This window comes from Grammomys surdaster, unplaced genomic scaffold (assembly GCF_004785775.1).
Source record: "Grammomys surdaster isolate TR1022 unplaced genomic scaffold, NIH_TR_1.0 184, whole genome shotgun sequence".
Lineage (NCBI taxonomy): Eukaryota > Metazoa > Chordata > Mammalia > Rodentia > Muridae > Grammomys > Grammomys surdaster.
Window position 1 is genome coordinate 1,665,722 of NW_021604629.1, and position 13,058 is coordinate 1,678,779.

Here is a 13,058-nt window from a genome sequence, read left to right on the forward strand (position 1 = left end):
AATGTATTTAATGCTTAAAAAATTAAAGAACAATATATAAAATTCTATGTCTTATCCTGCTGCTTAGTAACATCAGGAAGGCTACCCATTATTAGTCTTTATCACAAAGTTCTTTGGTTGTGGATTTTACATCCTGTGGTATTTACAACAACTTGTGTTATTTACATAAGTCTCTCATTTTAAAACCTTACTTATAAAACCACAGAGGTATATTTTACTATATATAACTAAAAAGATAACAGATACATTATTTGAAAGAAGTTTATTCTCATTTGTTTTAAAATTTTATGTCACATTTATACACAAATACAGATGTACTGCTATAATCTTGACTTAAACTTTGTTCCATAGAACTGTCAATTCTTTTTGAATGATAAATTTATTTGTGACAACCCCATGGTTGAGTTGATGAAAATGAGATCATCTATTCATAAAACCCTTCCTGTAATGTCTCCATTACAGACTTGATCTGACAGCACCTACACTGTCCCATGGCTTCTCTGGAGGATGGGAACCACACTACAGTGTCAGAGTTCATTTTATTGGGCTTGACAGATGACCCAGTTCTTAGATTTGTCCTCTTCACCATCATCCTGTGCATCTACCTGGTGACTGTGTCTGGGAACCTCAGCACCATCCTTCTCATCAGAGTCTCTTCCCAGCTCCACCATCCCATGTACTTTTTTCTCAGTCACTTGGCTTCTGCTGACATAGGCTACTCATCTTCTGTCACACCCAATATGCTTGTCAACTTTTTGGTTGAGAAAAATATCATTACATATCTAGGATGTGGCATCCAGCTTGGTTCAGGTGCTTTCTTTGGGACAGTTGAGTGCTTTGTTCTAGCTGCAATGGCTTATGATCGCTTTGTGGCAATCTGTAGCCCACTACTTTATTCAACCAAAATGTCCACACAAGTCTGTGTCCAGTTGCTTGTAGTAGCATACATAAGCGGTTTTCTTAATGCTTCCTCCTTCACCCTTTCATTCTTTTCTTTTTTCTTCTGTGGACCAAATATAATCAATCACTTTTTCTGTGATTTTACCCCTTTAGTTGAACTCTCTTGTTCTGATGACAGTGTCTCTATTATTCTTGCCACTATTTCTGTTGGCACTGTCATTTTAGTCACAGTACTTATCATTACTGTCTCCTACATCTACATCCTTATCACCATCCTGAAGATGCGCTCCACTGAGGGCCGACACAAGGCCTTCTCTACCTGTACCTCCCACCTCACTGCAGTCACTCTGTTCTATGGCACTGTCACATTCATCTATGTGATGCCCAAGTCCAACTATTCCACGGACCAGAACAAAGTGGTTTCTGTGTTCTACATGGTGGTGATCCCCATGTTGAACCCCCTCATCTACAGCCTGAGGAGTAGTGAGATTAAGAGTGCTCTGAAGAGACTACTTGGTAGGAAAATATTTTCTTAGAAGTATCTGTTACATTATTGGACTTGCTATAGCAGTAATATGGATATAGTAATAAAAGTTGAGTTTCTGTGGTTAAAAAAGTCTATTGATATATTATTAGCAAATGTGGAAGTTAGTAATAAATATCAGTGTTCAGTTTTCAGACTAGAGAAGAAATAAAACTATTATTATAAATTAACTTTAATAAAATAAAAATCTTTTAATTAACAGAATAAGGTGATTCATATAAAACAATATACTGAAAATATTTTGACATCCTTTTCTAATTTTTAAAAAATATTTCATAGTCAATTTTGTTACAAATTGTATCTTAACTGTCCCCAAAGTCTTATGTGTTTGTCAAGGTCAGTTCTCTATTGCTGTTGGGAAAGGTTAGAATCACAAAGCTTGAGTCTAGTGGGCAATCTTTAGTTTATAAGAGATATGTAGTAATGGAGATATTGGGACTCAGAATATTGTTTCTTTTTTATTGGTCATAATGTGAGAGTATTTTCCTACCATGTGTTCCTTTGATGATATACAACTGCAGGTACACACCAACTCATAAGAGACAGAGACTTCAAAAATTGTTAAAAGTTAATCTTTATCTTCAGTGCTATTTGATTAGTTTAGCTTCTTGTTCTAGCTACATAAAGCTTAATAACACCTATTACAATCCTTCAGAGAGTATGTTTCAACACATGCTTGTCCTGAGATAAGTCTAATGACTATAGTTATTGTGCACATTGTAAAATAAATGATAAGAGAGAAAGCAGGGAGTAATTAGTGGAAATTATTTTTATAGAAATGTTGCCTATGAGATATGGATTTTGTGTATCCATAAAAATCTGATACATGGTGTAGGGTGGTGGTACAATCCCAATTGTTAGATATATAAAAAAAGAACAAGAAACCCATTCCTCATTAATCTGATTTCTTTTCAGTTTCAAAAGTTAATACCTTTATTAATATTAATACTATTATTATTATTATTTAATTTTTTATAGATGAGTTATTGTCCCCTTCCCAGTCTGACCTTTGACTATTCCTCATCTCATACCTCCTCCACCATCTCCAAGAGGATGCCCCACCCCATACCCCACTGCCACTTCACAAGTCCTCCCCACTAACTGGGGCCTCAAATCTCTTGAAGATTAGGTGTGTCTTCTCTCATTAAGGCCAAACCAGGAAGTTTTTAACTGTATATGTATCAGGGGTCTCAGATCAGCTGGTGTATGCTGTCTGGTTGGTGCCTTAATATCTGAGAGATCTCAGGGGTCCAGGTTAGTTGAGACTTTTGGTCTTCCTATTGAGTTATATTCTTGAGCCTGCCAGGACCAAGGGAAACAAATTAGTAAAAACAAGAGTAATGATGTCTAAAGAAAGCTAAGTTTATAATTTCAACAGTGAAGCTGTGAAAAGGACATTTTTAGAAAGGCTTCGTGGTCAAGCAACTTATGCTCATGTGCACATTTGAGCAGACCTGGCTATATCTCCTTCGAAATCTCACTGCCTTTGGGAGAGAAGAAATCAACCTTCATATGTGGGTGACAATCACATTTACTCCCATTTCCCCTCTACTTTAATATTCCAGAAAAAAAAAATCACCATCTTTCTGATAGAACAAAGGCATTGATGTTTTTCTCATTCACTTACATTTTCACACATTCTAGAAGCTATACAATGATTCTCACATTTCAGATGTTAGTTTACTACATTGGAAATGGTTACAAATAAAAACTGGCAACAGTGGAAGTTATTCACTCATATAAGATCTTGACAATAAAACTAAAATGTAAGTGATGCAGACTATCATAAGAGGTTGAGCACTAAATAAAATAAAAATTAACAAAAACCAAAATCATGTGTGTTAGGTTGATTTGCCCAGGGACAGGGTTGACAGTGTACTTTTCGCTGAAAACCTAATACCTGAGAAAAGATTGCAGGATGTGAGGACACTCATGTAAAATAAAGCAGTACCTATATGAGATAGTTTTGTGAGCGTGCTTTCATGTACACTGAGGCTTCTGTTGAAACAATAACACAACTGTTCACTTTAACCAGCCCTGTGGTGTACCCAACTGGAACAAATAATAAAGTGTTAAGTATATCTTCAACATTAAATTATAGCTTACAAAATAAGCATTCTGTAAGCATTCCCCAAAAGTGACAACTCAGGGAATTACACCTAAAATTTTGTTTATTATATTTTATGTTAGTGCTGAGTCAGCAAGTTAAAGCCTTTACCAGAGAACCCTGATGACTTGACTTCATTTCCTGGAACCCACATAAAAGAAAGGAATTCCCCTGCCTCTACATGTAGCCATACAGAAATAGATATAATTTTCTTTTCATTGACAGAATTTGGCAATTCAGGAAAAAAATGATATAAAATTGTGTCAAATTTATGATGAGATGAGGGGTTAGAGAGGCCAGAATCATAAACTTAGAAATGTCCTTGGGAGGTATCTGATCAATAGTAATAATGCATATAAGCAAATATAAAGAAACTACAGGGAAGCAACCCTTACACAGACTGCAGCCACTGTGGGAAAAGGAATATCAGTCCTTGAACTTGGCTCTAATACAGTCAAGAATAACTGCTACATCTTGACTAGTTGAGTAAATGAGTAGACAAATCTCAATTATCCCTGTCAAACACAGGGAAAATATTGTCCCACTAACTGGAAACCAGGGATACTAAACATAGAAGCAATAACAGTATGCAAGAAAAACAAAACCACTAGAATTTAAGATATAAAACTTAATCAACAACATTCACTGTAAAGGTAAGGGACAGGTGAAATGTACACAGTAACATAAAACATTAAATTAAATCATATAGAGCTTTATAACTTAAAAGTTTACATTTACAGCAGACATTTCTCTTTGAAGAACACTTTTGTCTTTGGTTCTTAGACTACATTTCCAGTGGCTGTGAGGCAGAGGAGCAGTCTGCCTAAGAGCCCCATGATTCACTAGAAGAAGGATGAAATAAAATTGTGTCCGATATTTTTTCATGGTCCCTGAAATGGTTTTTCGACTTTTAAGAATCACTATACTCAAAAAGTTGGACAGCATATATTAGAGATTGAGCAGAGGAGTTCTGAAAGTTGTTCATTCTTCAGTGTGCAGCTGCTTATATCAGGGGACATCAAAGATAGAATGACTCCATAAAATTAAGATTAGCAGGAGTCAGACAAGGTTTTCTAACTGAAGAGCAGTCAGTGTTTTTGTAATCCTCCATCAAAAAAAAAAAAAAAAAAAGAAGCCAAAACGTCTTTGTGGTGTGAATTGTGTGATACCAATTCTTCACTGAGGATCAGCTGTGTGGATTTTTATTTACAATTTTTTTTCTCACAGTTTTCTGTATATCAGTATTTTATATTCTTTATATTGGCTTTACTCTCCTCCCTCCACATATTCCTCAATGTCGATAATAAAGAGTATTAACACCAAAAACTACCAAAAGATGCACAAATGAAAAGATATTAAATGAAAATAGCCAAAGTTATATATTTTTATCTCAGTATCCACTAATATGAAACATAAAATGAACCTAGAACCAACACTTAGCTGAGATAATTTTGTTACCATTATACTTCTAATAATTATCAAATGAAAGTGAGCCAATTCTTAAATCAAAATAAAAAATTCAGATTGACTCCCTTGAAATTTCTTCTCATGTGTAATAAATGTATTTTCCACTTGAGACAATGGTCCCTGGGAATTTGATTCACATGTGAATCTCGAGACACTTCAGAGACTTATACTCAATGGTAAAAGAATGATTGTGGGAGATAGTTAGAACACAATAAAATCATGCTATAATTATTATGACTTTCTTACTTTAAAATGAATCCTTATTTCAGAAGGTGAGTGTCCTGGCTTCCTTCGACCATTGACGAATACTTTGCTCTTTGAAAGTATGTGTGTGTGTGTGTGTGTGTGTGTGTGTGTGTGTGTATTTGTAGTTTGGAAAGTAGTCAGGTATAATCATGAAAAATAACTGAAACAACTTACCTTTTAAGGCAAACTCCTCTGAATAATTATGTATAAAACTTAATTCTCAAAGCTTTCTTATTTATCCAAACACTTAGAAGAGGAGAAACCCACATGGTCTCTACTGGTATATAAGCTTAGCTCTCAAGAAACAGAAATGTTGATAAATTCATTAACATTGTGATAGATTAGTGATTTCATTACAAATGTCTCATGAAAATACAGATTTTGTTTACTGACTAAATGATCTATCATCACAGGCTTCAGGCACCACAAACAAACTTAAGAATATAGGGCTCATAATAAACATAAGATTCCAGGTTAAATATTCACCTCCTGTCCTCTGTAGGCAATCACATTTCATTCCATTGTATTTAGCTAGAAAAATCATTACATTAGGAAAGGATTTGGTGAGTATATGAATGAACATATACTAGTATTATTAGAAGTAGTACTCACATATTTGCAAGTGATTAGACTGATAGAAAATGACTTGAGAAAGCAATGGTTTAATTAGTAAGAGTTTAATAATTTTACAGGTCCTCACATTTATGATTTTAGTGTGAATCCCCCCTCATTTCTTGTAATAAATTGTAGCTCTTATTACAAATATTAGCTGACAGACTTGATGACCTGTTTTCCTAACTAACAAGGACTTCTTGTTTCAAAAACTGACCTGTTGCCTCTCAAATTAACACATGCTCTTCACTTTATTGACACTTTTGAAAGACAGTATAGTAAGAGTAGTCTGAATTCACTCCAGCTGCAGCTCATGCATTCACACTAGTGCTTTTAATGTAACACTAAGTTACCTAACAATTTCAAATCACATGTTCCATCAATTTAAATTTGAATTGATAAGGGTCTTAATATTATTCCATGGAAATGGCAATTGGGCATCTTATAATGTATTAAATTTAGTACAGATCATTTTGATGGGATATTGTTATATTATTAATAATTTTACTTATTCACATTATATTTCACTCATTGCCCCTGCCCAATCACCCCTCCCACAGTTCTTTCCCCATTTCCCTTCCCTGCTCCTTTGAGCAGGTGGTAGCCCCCAACTATCCCCCTACCCTGGTACATCAAGTCTCTGTGAGACTGGACAAACACTCTCCCACTGAAGAACATATCCCAGAGACTAGACAAATACTCTCCCACTTAAGAACATATACCATGTTCAGGCAACAGCTTTTGGGATAGCCCCACACACCCCTCCACACACACACACACCACTCCAGTTGTGTGGGACCCACAGGAAGACCATGGTTCACTTTGGCTATATATGTGTTGGGAGGCCTAGGTCCAGCCTGTATATGCTCTTTGGTTAGCAGTTCAACATCTGAGAGCCCCAAGGGTCCAGGTGATTTCATTGTGTTGGTCTCTTATAGAGTTCCTATGCCCTTTGGTGCCCCAAAATCCTTCATCCTATACTTCTATATGAGTCGCCAAGTTCTATCCACTGTTTGGCTTTGAGTATCTGCATCCCTCTGAGTCAGCTGCTCTATGGAGTTTCTCAGAGGACAGCCATGCTAGATTCCTGTCTGGAAGCATAATAGAATATCATTGATAATATCAAGGATTGGTGCTCACCCATGGGATGGGTCTTAATTTGGGCCAGTTATTGGTTAAACACTCTCTGTCTCTATTCCATCCCCCATCGTTGCATCTCTTTTAGACAGGATAAATTTTGAGTCAAATGTTTTCTGGATGTGTTGATTCTCCCTATTGCTCCATTGGGGTTCCTGCTTAGCTACAGGAAATGGCCTCTCCAGGTTCAATATCCCCAATGTTGTGAGTCACAGCTAAGGTAACCCCCATTGATTCTTGAACACCTCCCTAATCCCAGGTTTCTGTCTCTTCCTGGAGATGCCCACTATCTCCTCACATATCAGTTGTAAACTTCCATTCATTCCCATGGTTATATGGCCATCCATCCTCTACCTCATCACATCTGATCCTGAATCCCAGTCCCCTCCCCATCCCCTCTCACCCAAATTCCCTAGCTCCATCTCCCCCTTATGACTACTGTATTCCCCTTAGAAGAGATTCTGAACATTCAGAAGTTATTTTAAACATTATTAAATATTTTCACATTTGTAAAGCTTAATCCTTTTTTGCAAATGTGATACTTTTTGTTTTCATCAGCTTCACAGTTTACATTTATAGTTTTAAATATAATTAGATGAGTTTTATTATAAACATAAAGATATATTGTTCAGAAGAAATTCTAGCATTTCATTTTAAAATTTATTAAATAGTTAAGGCACATGAATATACAGTGGGTGTTCAAAGTACTACCCCAATTATGTTTTGAATAATGTATTTTGTAATAATTTCTATGTGTTAGTAAAAATGAAGCCACATATTTACAAATCCCTCCCTCTACTGTCTCCATCACAGCCTAGATCTAGCAGCAGCTACACTGTCCCATGGCTTTCCTGGAAGATGGGAACCACACTGCAGTGACAGAGTTCATTTTATTGGGTTTAACAGATGACCCAGTCATTAAAGTCATCCTCTTCACCATAATCCTATGCATCTACCTGGTAACCCTGACTGGGAACCTCAGCACCATCCTTCTCATCAGAGTCTCTTCCCAGCTCCATCACCCCATGTACTTTTTTCTCAGTCACTTGGCTTCTGTCGACATAGGCATTTCATCTTCTGTCACACCCAATATGCTTGTCCACTTCCTGTTGGAGAGAAACACAATTTCTTACCTTGGATGTGCCATCCAGCTTGGCTCGGCTGCTTTTTTTGGATCAACTGAGTCATTTCTTCTGGCTGCTATGGCTTATGACCGTTTCATGGCAATCTGTAACCCACTACTTTATCCAACCAAAATGTCCACACAAGTTTGTATCCAGTTGCTTGTAGGATCTTATGTAGGAGGGTTTCTTAATGCTTCCTCTTTTACACTTTCCTTCTTTACTTTTCTCTTCTGTGGACCAAATAGAGTCAATCACTTTTTCTGTGATTTTACTCCTTTAGTTGAACTCTCTTGTTCTGATAACAGTGTCCTCCTAATTCTTGATTCATTTTCTGCTGGCTCCATCATTGTGATCACAGTGTTTGTCATAGCCATCTCCTACACCTACATCCTCATCACCATCCTGAAGATGCACTCCACTGAGGGTCGACACAAGGCCTTCTCCACCTGCACCTCCCACCTCACTGCAGTCACTGTGTTCTATGGAACTGTTACATTTATTTACGTGATGCCAAAGTCCAGCTATTCCACAGACCAAAACAAGGTGTTATCTGTGTTTTACATGGTAGCAATCCCCATGTTGAACCCCCTCATCTACAGCCTTAGGAATAATGAGATTAAGACTGCTCTGAAGAGACAGCTTAATAAAACAACCTTTTCTTAGACTTACAGCTAATCTGTTTGTCACATGCTGTACAGTAATGATATATCGTAGACACTGTTTTAAAAAGAAACTGGATATTGATAGCTGAAGTACTTGTTGGGGTATATAATCATTCTTGAAGTTTAGTAGGAAATGTACAAGGTAAGTATTCATACATCATAAAGTAAATTATATATTCATAATAATATACTTCATTAGAAACAAAAATTCCAGACAAAACTCAGATGTTAAAAAATATATTTCAGCTTTATTCATATTTTAAAGTAATTTCCTTCTATGTTGAAATATTTGACTGCATTTTTAAGGCTATATATATTTTCAGTAACAGCTAAGTTTAAGTGTATAAAGTTACTGTAGTTAAACCAAGTACATTAGAGAGAAGATGACAAAGTAGCACAGGCAATAATAATGTTGAAGATGGTTTTATTGTGGTTGGATTATCTATTTGGATGGGTCTTTTATAGTTATATGCATTAGAAGATATATAGTATCTTATATATATAAGATATATATAAAATAATCATCTCCCTATTTCTGCTTGTGTACGTGAATTGTATGAGACAATCTCAAATCTGTCAGGAGAGATGTGTGTGAATATGTGTCCGTATATACATCTATATACATATATGAATCTATATGCTTATAGGCTTGTTTCTCTGGGGAAGCTTAATTAATACTGTGGCTCACTAAGATTTTATTTCTCTGGCTCTAACTCTAGATAAGTATATGTAAACCATCAACAACTATAAGCCTAAATAAATTATATTCTTTGGTAACTTTCCAATTTTTTGAGTTGTGTGGTTTTCTTGATTGTTGTATTTTTAATTCCTTGTGTATATGGGTGTCTTAGTCAATATTTCTATTTCTGCACAAAACATCATGACCAAGATGCAAGTTGGGAAGGAAAGGGTTTATTCAACTTACACTATCCACATTGCTGTTCACCACAGGAAGTCAGGACTTGAACTCAAGCAGGTCAGGAAGCAGGAGCTGATGCAGAGGCCATAGAGGAATATTACTTACTGGCTTGCTTACCCTGGCTTGCTCAGCTTGCTTTCTTATAGAACCCAAGACTACCAGCCCAGGTATGGTATCATCCACAAGGGGCCCTCCCCCCTTGATCACTAATTGAGAAAATGCCTTACAGCTGAAACTTGTGGAGGTATTTTCTCAACTGAAACTCTGTTCTCTGTGATAATTCCAGCTTGTGTCAAGTTAACACAAAACCAGCCAGTACAACAGGTTACTAATCTTCTATCATATATGTTGAAAAAGATACTATCCTACTTTCTGGGCTTTCTCTGCACTCGCCCAATAATTTCCTTTGCTGTGCAGACTGTTTTTTTTAGCTTTATAAAGTCCTACTTATCAATTATTGGCATTAATTCACAGGCAAATGGAGTTTTATCTGGAAAGTTTTCTCTTGTATTTATGTCTTGCAGAGGACTCCCAATGTTTTCTTCTAGAAGCTTCAGAGATTTAGGGTTCACTTTGAGGTTTTTGTTCCATTTGGAGTTGATTTTTGCACTGGTGATAAATATGGGTCTAATTTCATTCTTACTCATACGGTCATCCATTTTCCTAACACCATTTGCTGAAGATATTGGTAATCATTTTAGCTCATAAAATTAAAAAAAATCTGCACATCAAAGAATGCATAAGTCAAGCACAGAGGATACCCAAAACACAAGGGAAAATATTTATCAACCCTACATCTAATAGAGGACTAATCCAGATATTTCTTCTAGATATTTAAAACTTCTCTCTCTTTCTCTAGACTCTAATTTTCACATACTTCTAGGACCTTGCTAAACTTAAATAGTAAGCCTTAATAAATGAAAAAAAAGTTAATTAATGGAATAAAAATGTTTTCTTTGTCTACAATCTTGATTCCAGTGGTTGTGAATATATTACAGAGCAGGAAAGGAGCCTCTACTGACTAAGAAAAAGGTCATGGTCACAGACATCTGCCATCCATTAAGGCTCTCTCTCTCTCTCTCCGAGGAGGGGAATGATCAGCTCTGTAGATTCCTAACTTGAGTAGACTCTGGTTTTGATTCATTGCTTCCAGTAAAGTTGTTTCCATCCTAAATATGGAGGCATCCACTTCTGAACTTTCATGCTGGGTCGTATTCAACCAACTAATTCTTTAAAAGTTTATGAGAGTTGGAATTGATACTTTTCAGGCTCATTATTTTAAAAAAGAGATGAACTGCTTAGGTACCTGAGGACTGGGAAGATTGCACAGAGGTGTATCTCTTTAGTTTCATGTTTTCATTTACTGAAGAAAATGTGGAGCTTCCTAATCAGAACCCCAGATAGACCCAGACAACAGAACTGTATGTCTGAGGTTCCTAAAGAAAAAAATGGAGAGACAATAACCTTACAGAGTATTGACCTTAGAGAGCAGAAACTCCTTGAACAACACTTGCCATAATTCATACAAACACAAATGAAGAAGTCACACCCTACCACTCCTTTTAGTGGATTAGTGGGTAGGGAGCTGAGTTACCCTATTCTACTGTCTGCCTAGGCCAAAAATTATACTGGGGAAATGAGCCCTCTATCATCCTCCATCCTCCAGACATGATGTGAGGGTTAGAATATTTTGGTCAACTTAGTACAAGATTGAGTTATCTGGGAAGAGAGGAAAGCAGTTGAGAAAATGCCTCCAGTAGACTGGCCTATGAATACTTCTGTTAAGTATTTTTCACTTAACAATTGACATCTAAAGGTCCTATTCACTGTGGGTGGTGCCACCCAATGAACAGCTGGTCCAGTCTAGCATAAGAAATCAGGCTGAGCATACTATGAAGGACAAGCTAGTAAGTACTCTTCATCTATTGTCTTGGCTTCATTTCTTGCCTTCAGGTTCCATCTTTGTGTTCCCACCTCAATGATAGACTTTGGCATCTATGGGTAAGCTTTTCCTTTCCAAGTTGGCTTTTGGTCAGGTTTTACCACAACAAATGTTGCTACAAAAAGAGAGAACAATGACATCGAGCTGATAATGCAGTAGTCAAAGTAATATAACATGAAAGCATCCCAATGGTAGCGCATATATATACATATATATATATATATATATATATATATATATATATATATATATTCATTCTCCACTGTAAACAGCAGAAGCAGTACAATTAATAACATTTTAATGAAAATTACTAAAAACATAGAGGCCAATATTGAGATGCCTCTCTAGGTCCTAGTAGTTACAAATTCAGAAAGCTACGTATAACTTTTATTAAAGAAGCATGGAGAAATTTATATGCAGATAAAACTTTGTTTTAACTTTTAGAAAAGGTTATTTGGACTTACACTTCCAGGGGGATAAGAATCTATGATAGCAAAGTGGAATCACAATATCTGCAACTAGAAACTGGGAGTTTTACCTTTTGAATTTAACAACCAAATCAATCAATTTCATACCTATTCCAACAAGACCTAAGCCTATCCTAAGCCTCTCAAACAGTGCTACCAATTAGAGACTATGTATCCAAATTACCAAGAGTATTGGGGACATCTCATCCAAACCACCATAGTTTTCTCCACTAGACACCAAGTTGTCAGCAAATTGCCTGGATGTTCAAATATATCACAGGGCTTTGTGCAAAATCAGCACTCATTAAATTCTCACTGAATAAACATGCTTATGAAAAGCAAAGACAAATTGAAGGCAATGTAAGATCTGTTCTACACTAACACCTGAATTTCTATAGGACTTTTCTAGGTATGGGAGGTAACGGACATATGCAATGACATTTCTGTTTCATTTTACCATCTCCCAGGATACAACAGGTTTGAGTCAGTTTTGTCACATTATCGTCAACCCCTTACTCTTCCTTTAAATCCACCCTATTCCTCCTCCCACATCTTCATTTACCTGTGTATTCTTTCTGTGAGTGTCAGGAAATATGTATGTTCTCATCTCATTTTCTAGGATAACTCCTAGACATACAATGCTCCACACAAAGCATTTCATAAGCATGATCTCTGAATGAAATTCTCTATACACACAAAAATGCACAATAGCATCATCACTCTATTTTTAAGCATTTTTTCTGTTACAGTGTGGGAATTTATTTTTTCTGGGACTCCAGAGGAGCTCAGAGGACTCAGATCCTATCTCCTCCACTCCAGATAAAACTTTTAAAATTAAAGACAGACATATATTGAAGTAGCCAAAGACAAAGAATTCATCATTTAGGGAGTAAAACTGGTCTGAAGGATGGTTTCATGAAGATAACCATGA

General features: G+C 36.2%; 2 protein-coding genes across 2 annotated transcripts; both read left to right on the plus strand.

Annotated features, from left to right (window-relative positions):
* Positions 1-490: 490 nt before the first annotated feature.
* LOC114621707 (olfactory receptor 502-like) lies at positions 491-1,436 on the plus strand. Its single transcript, XM_028768066.1, has one exon. The coding sequence runs from the start codon at positions 492-494 to the stop codon at positions 1,434-1,436; it is 945 nt and encodes a 314-aa protein (XP_028623899.1). The 5' UTR covers position 491.
* A 6,419-nt stretch (positions 1,437-7,855) lies between these two features.
* Positions 7,856-8,800, plus strand: LOC114621705 (olfactory receptor 507). Its single transcript, XM_028768064.1, has one exon. The coding sequence runs from the start codon at positions 7,856-7,858 to the stop codon at positions 8,798-8,800; it is 945 nt and encodes a 314-aa protein (XP_028623897.1).
* Positions 8,801-13,058: the final 4,258 nt, after the last annotated feature.

What these genes read in the sequence shown, in the direction of transcription:
- LOC114621705 (XM_028768064.1), top strand. Translation starts at nt 7,856, where the DNA reads ATGGCTTTCCTGGAAGATGGGAACCACACTGCAGTGACAGAGTTCATT.
- LOC114621707 (XM_028768066.1), top strand. Translation starts at nt 492, where the DNA reads ATGGCTTCTCTGGAGGATGGGAACCACACTACAGTGTCAGAGTTCATT.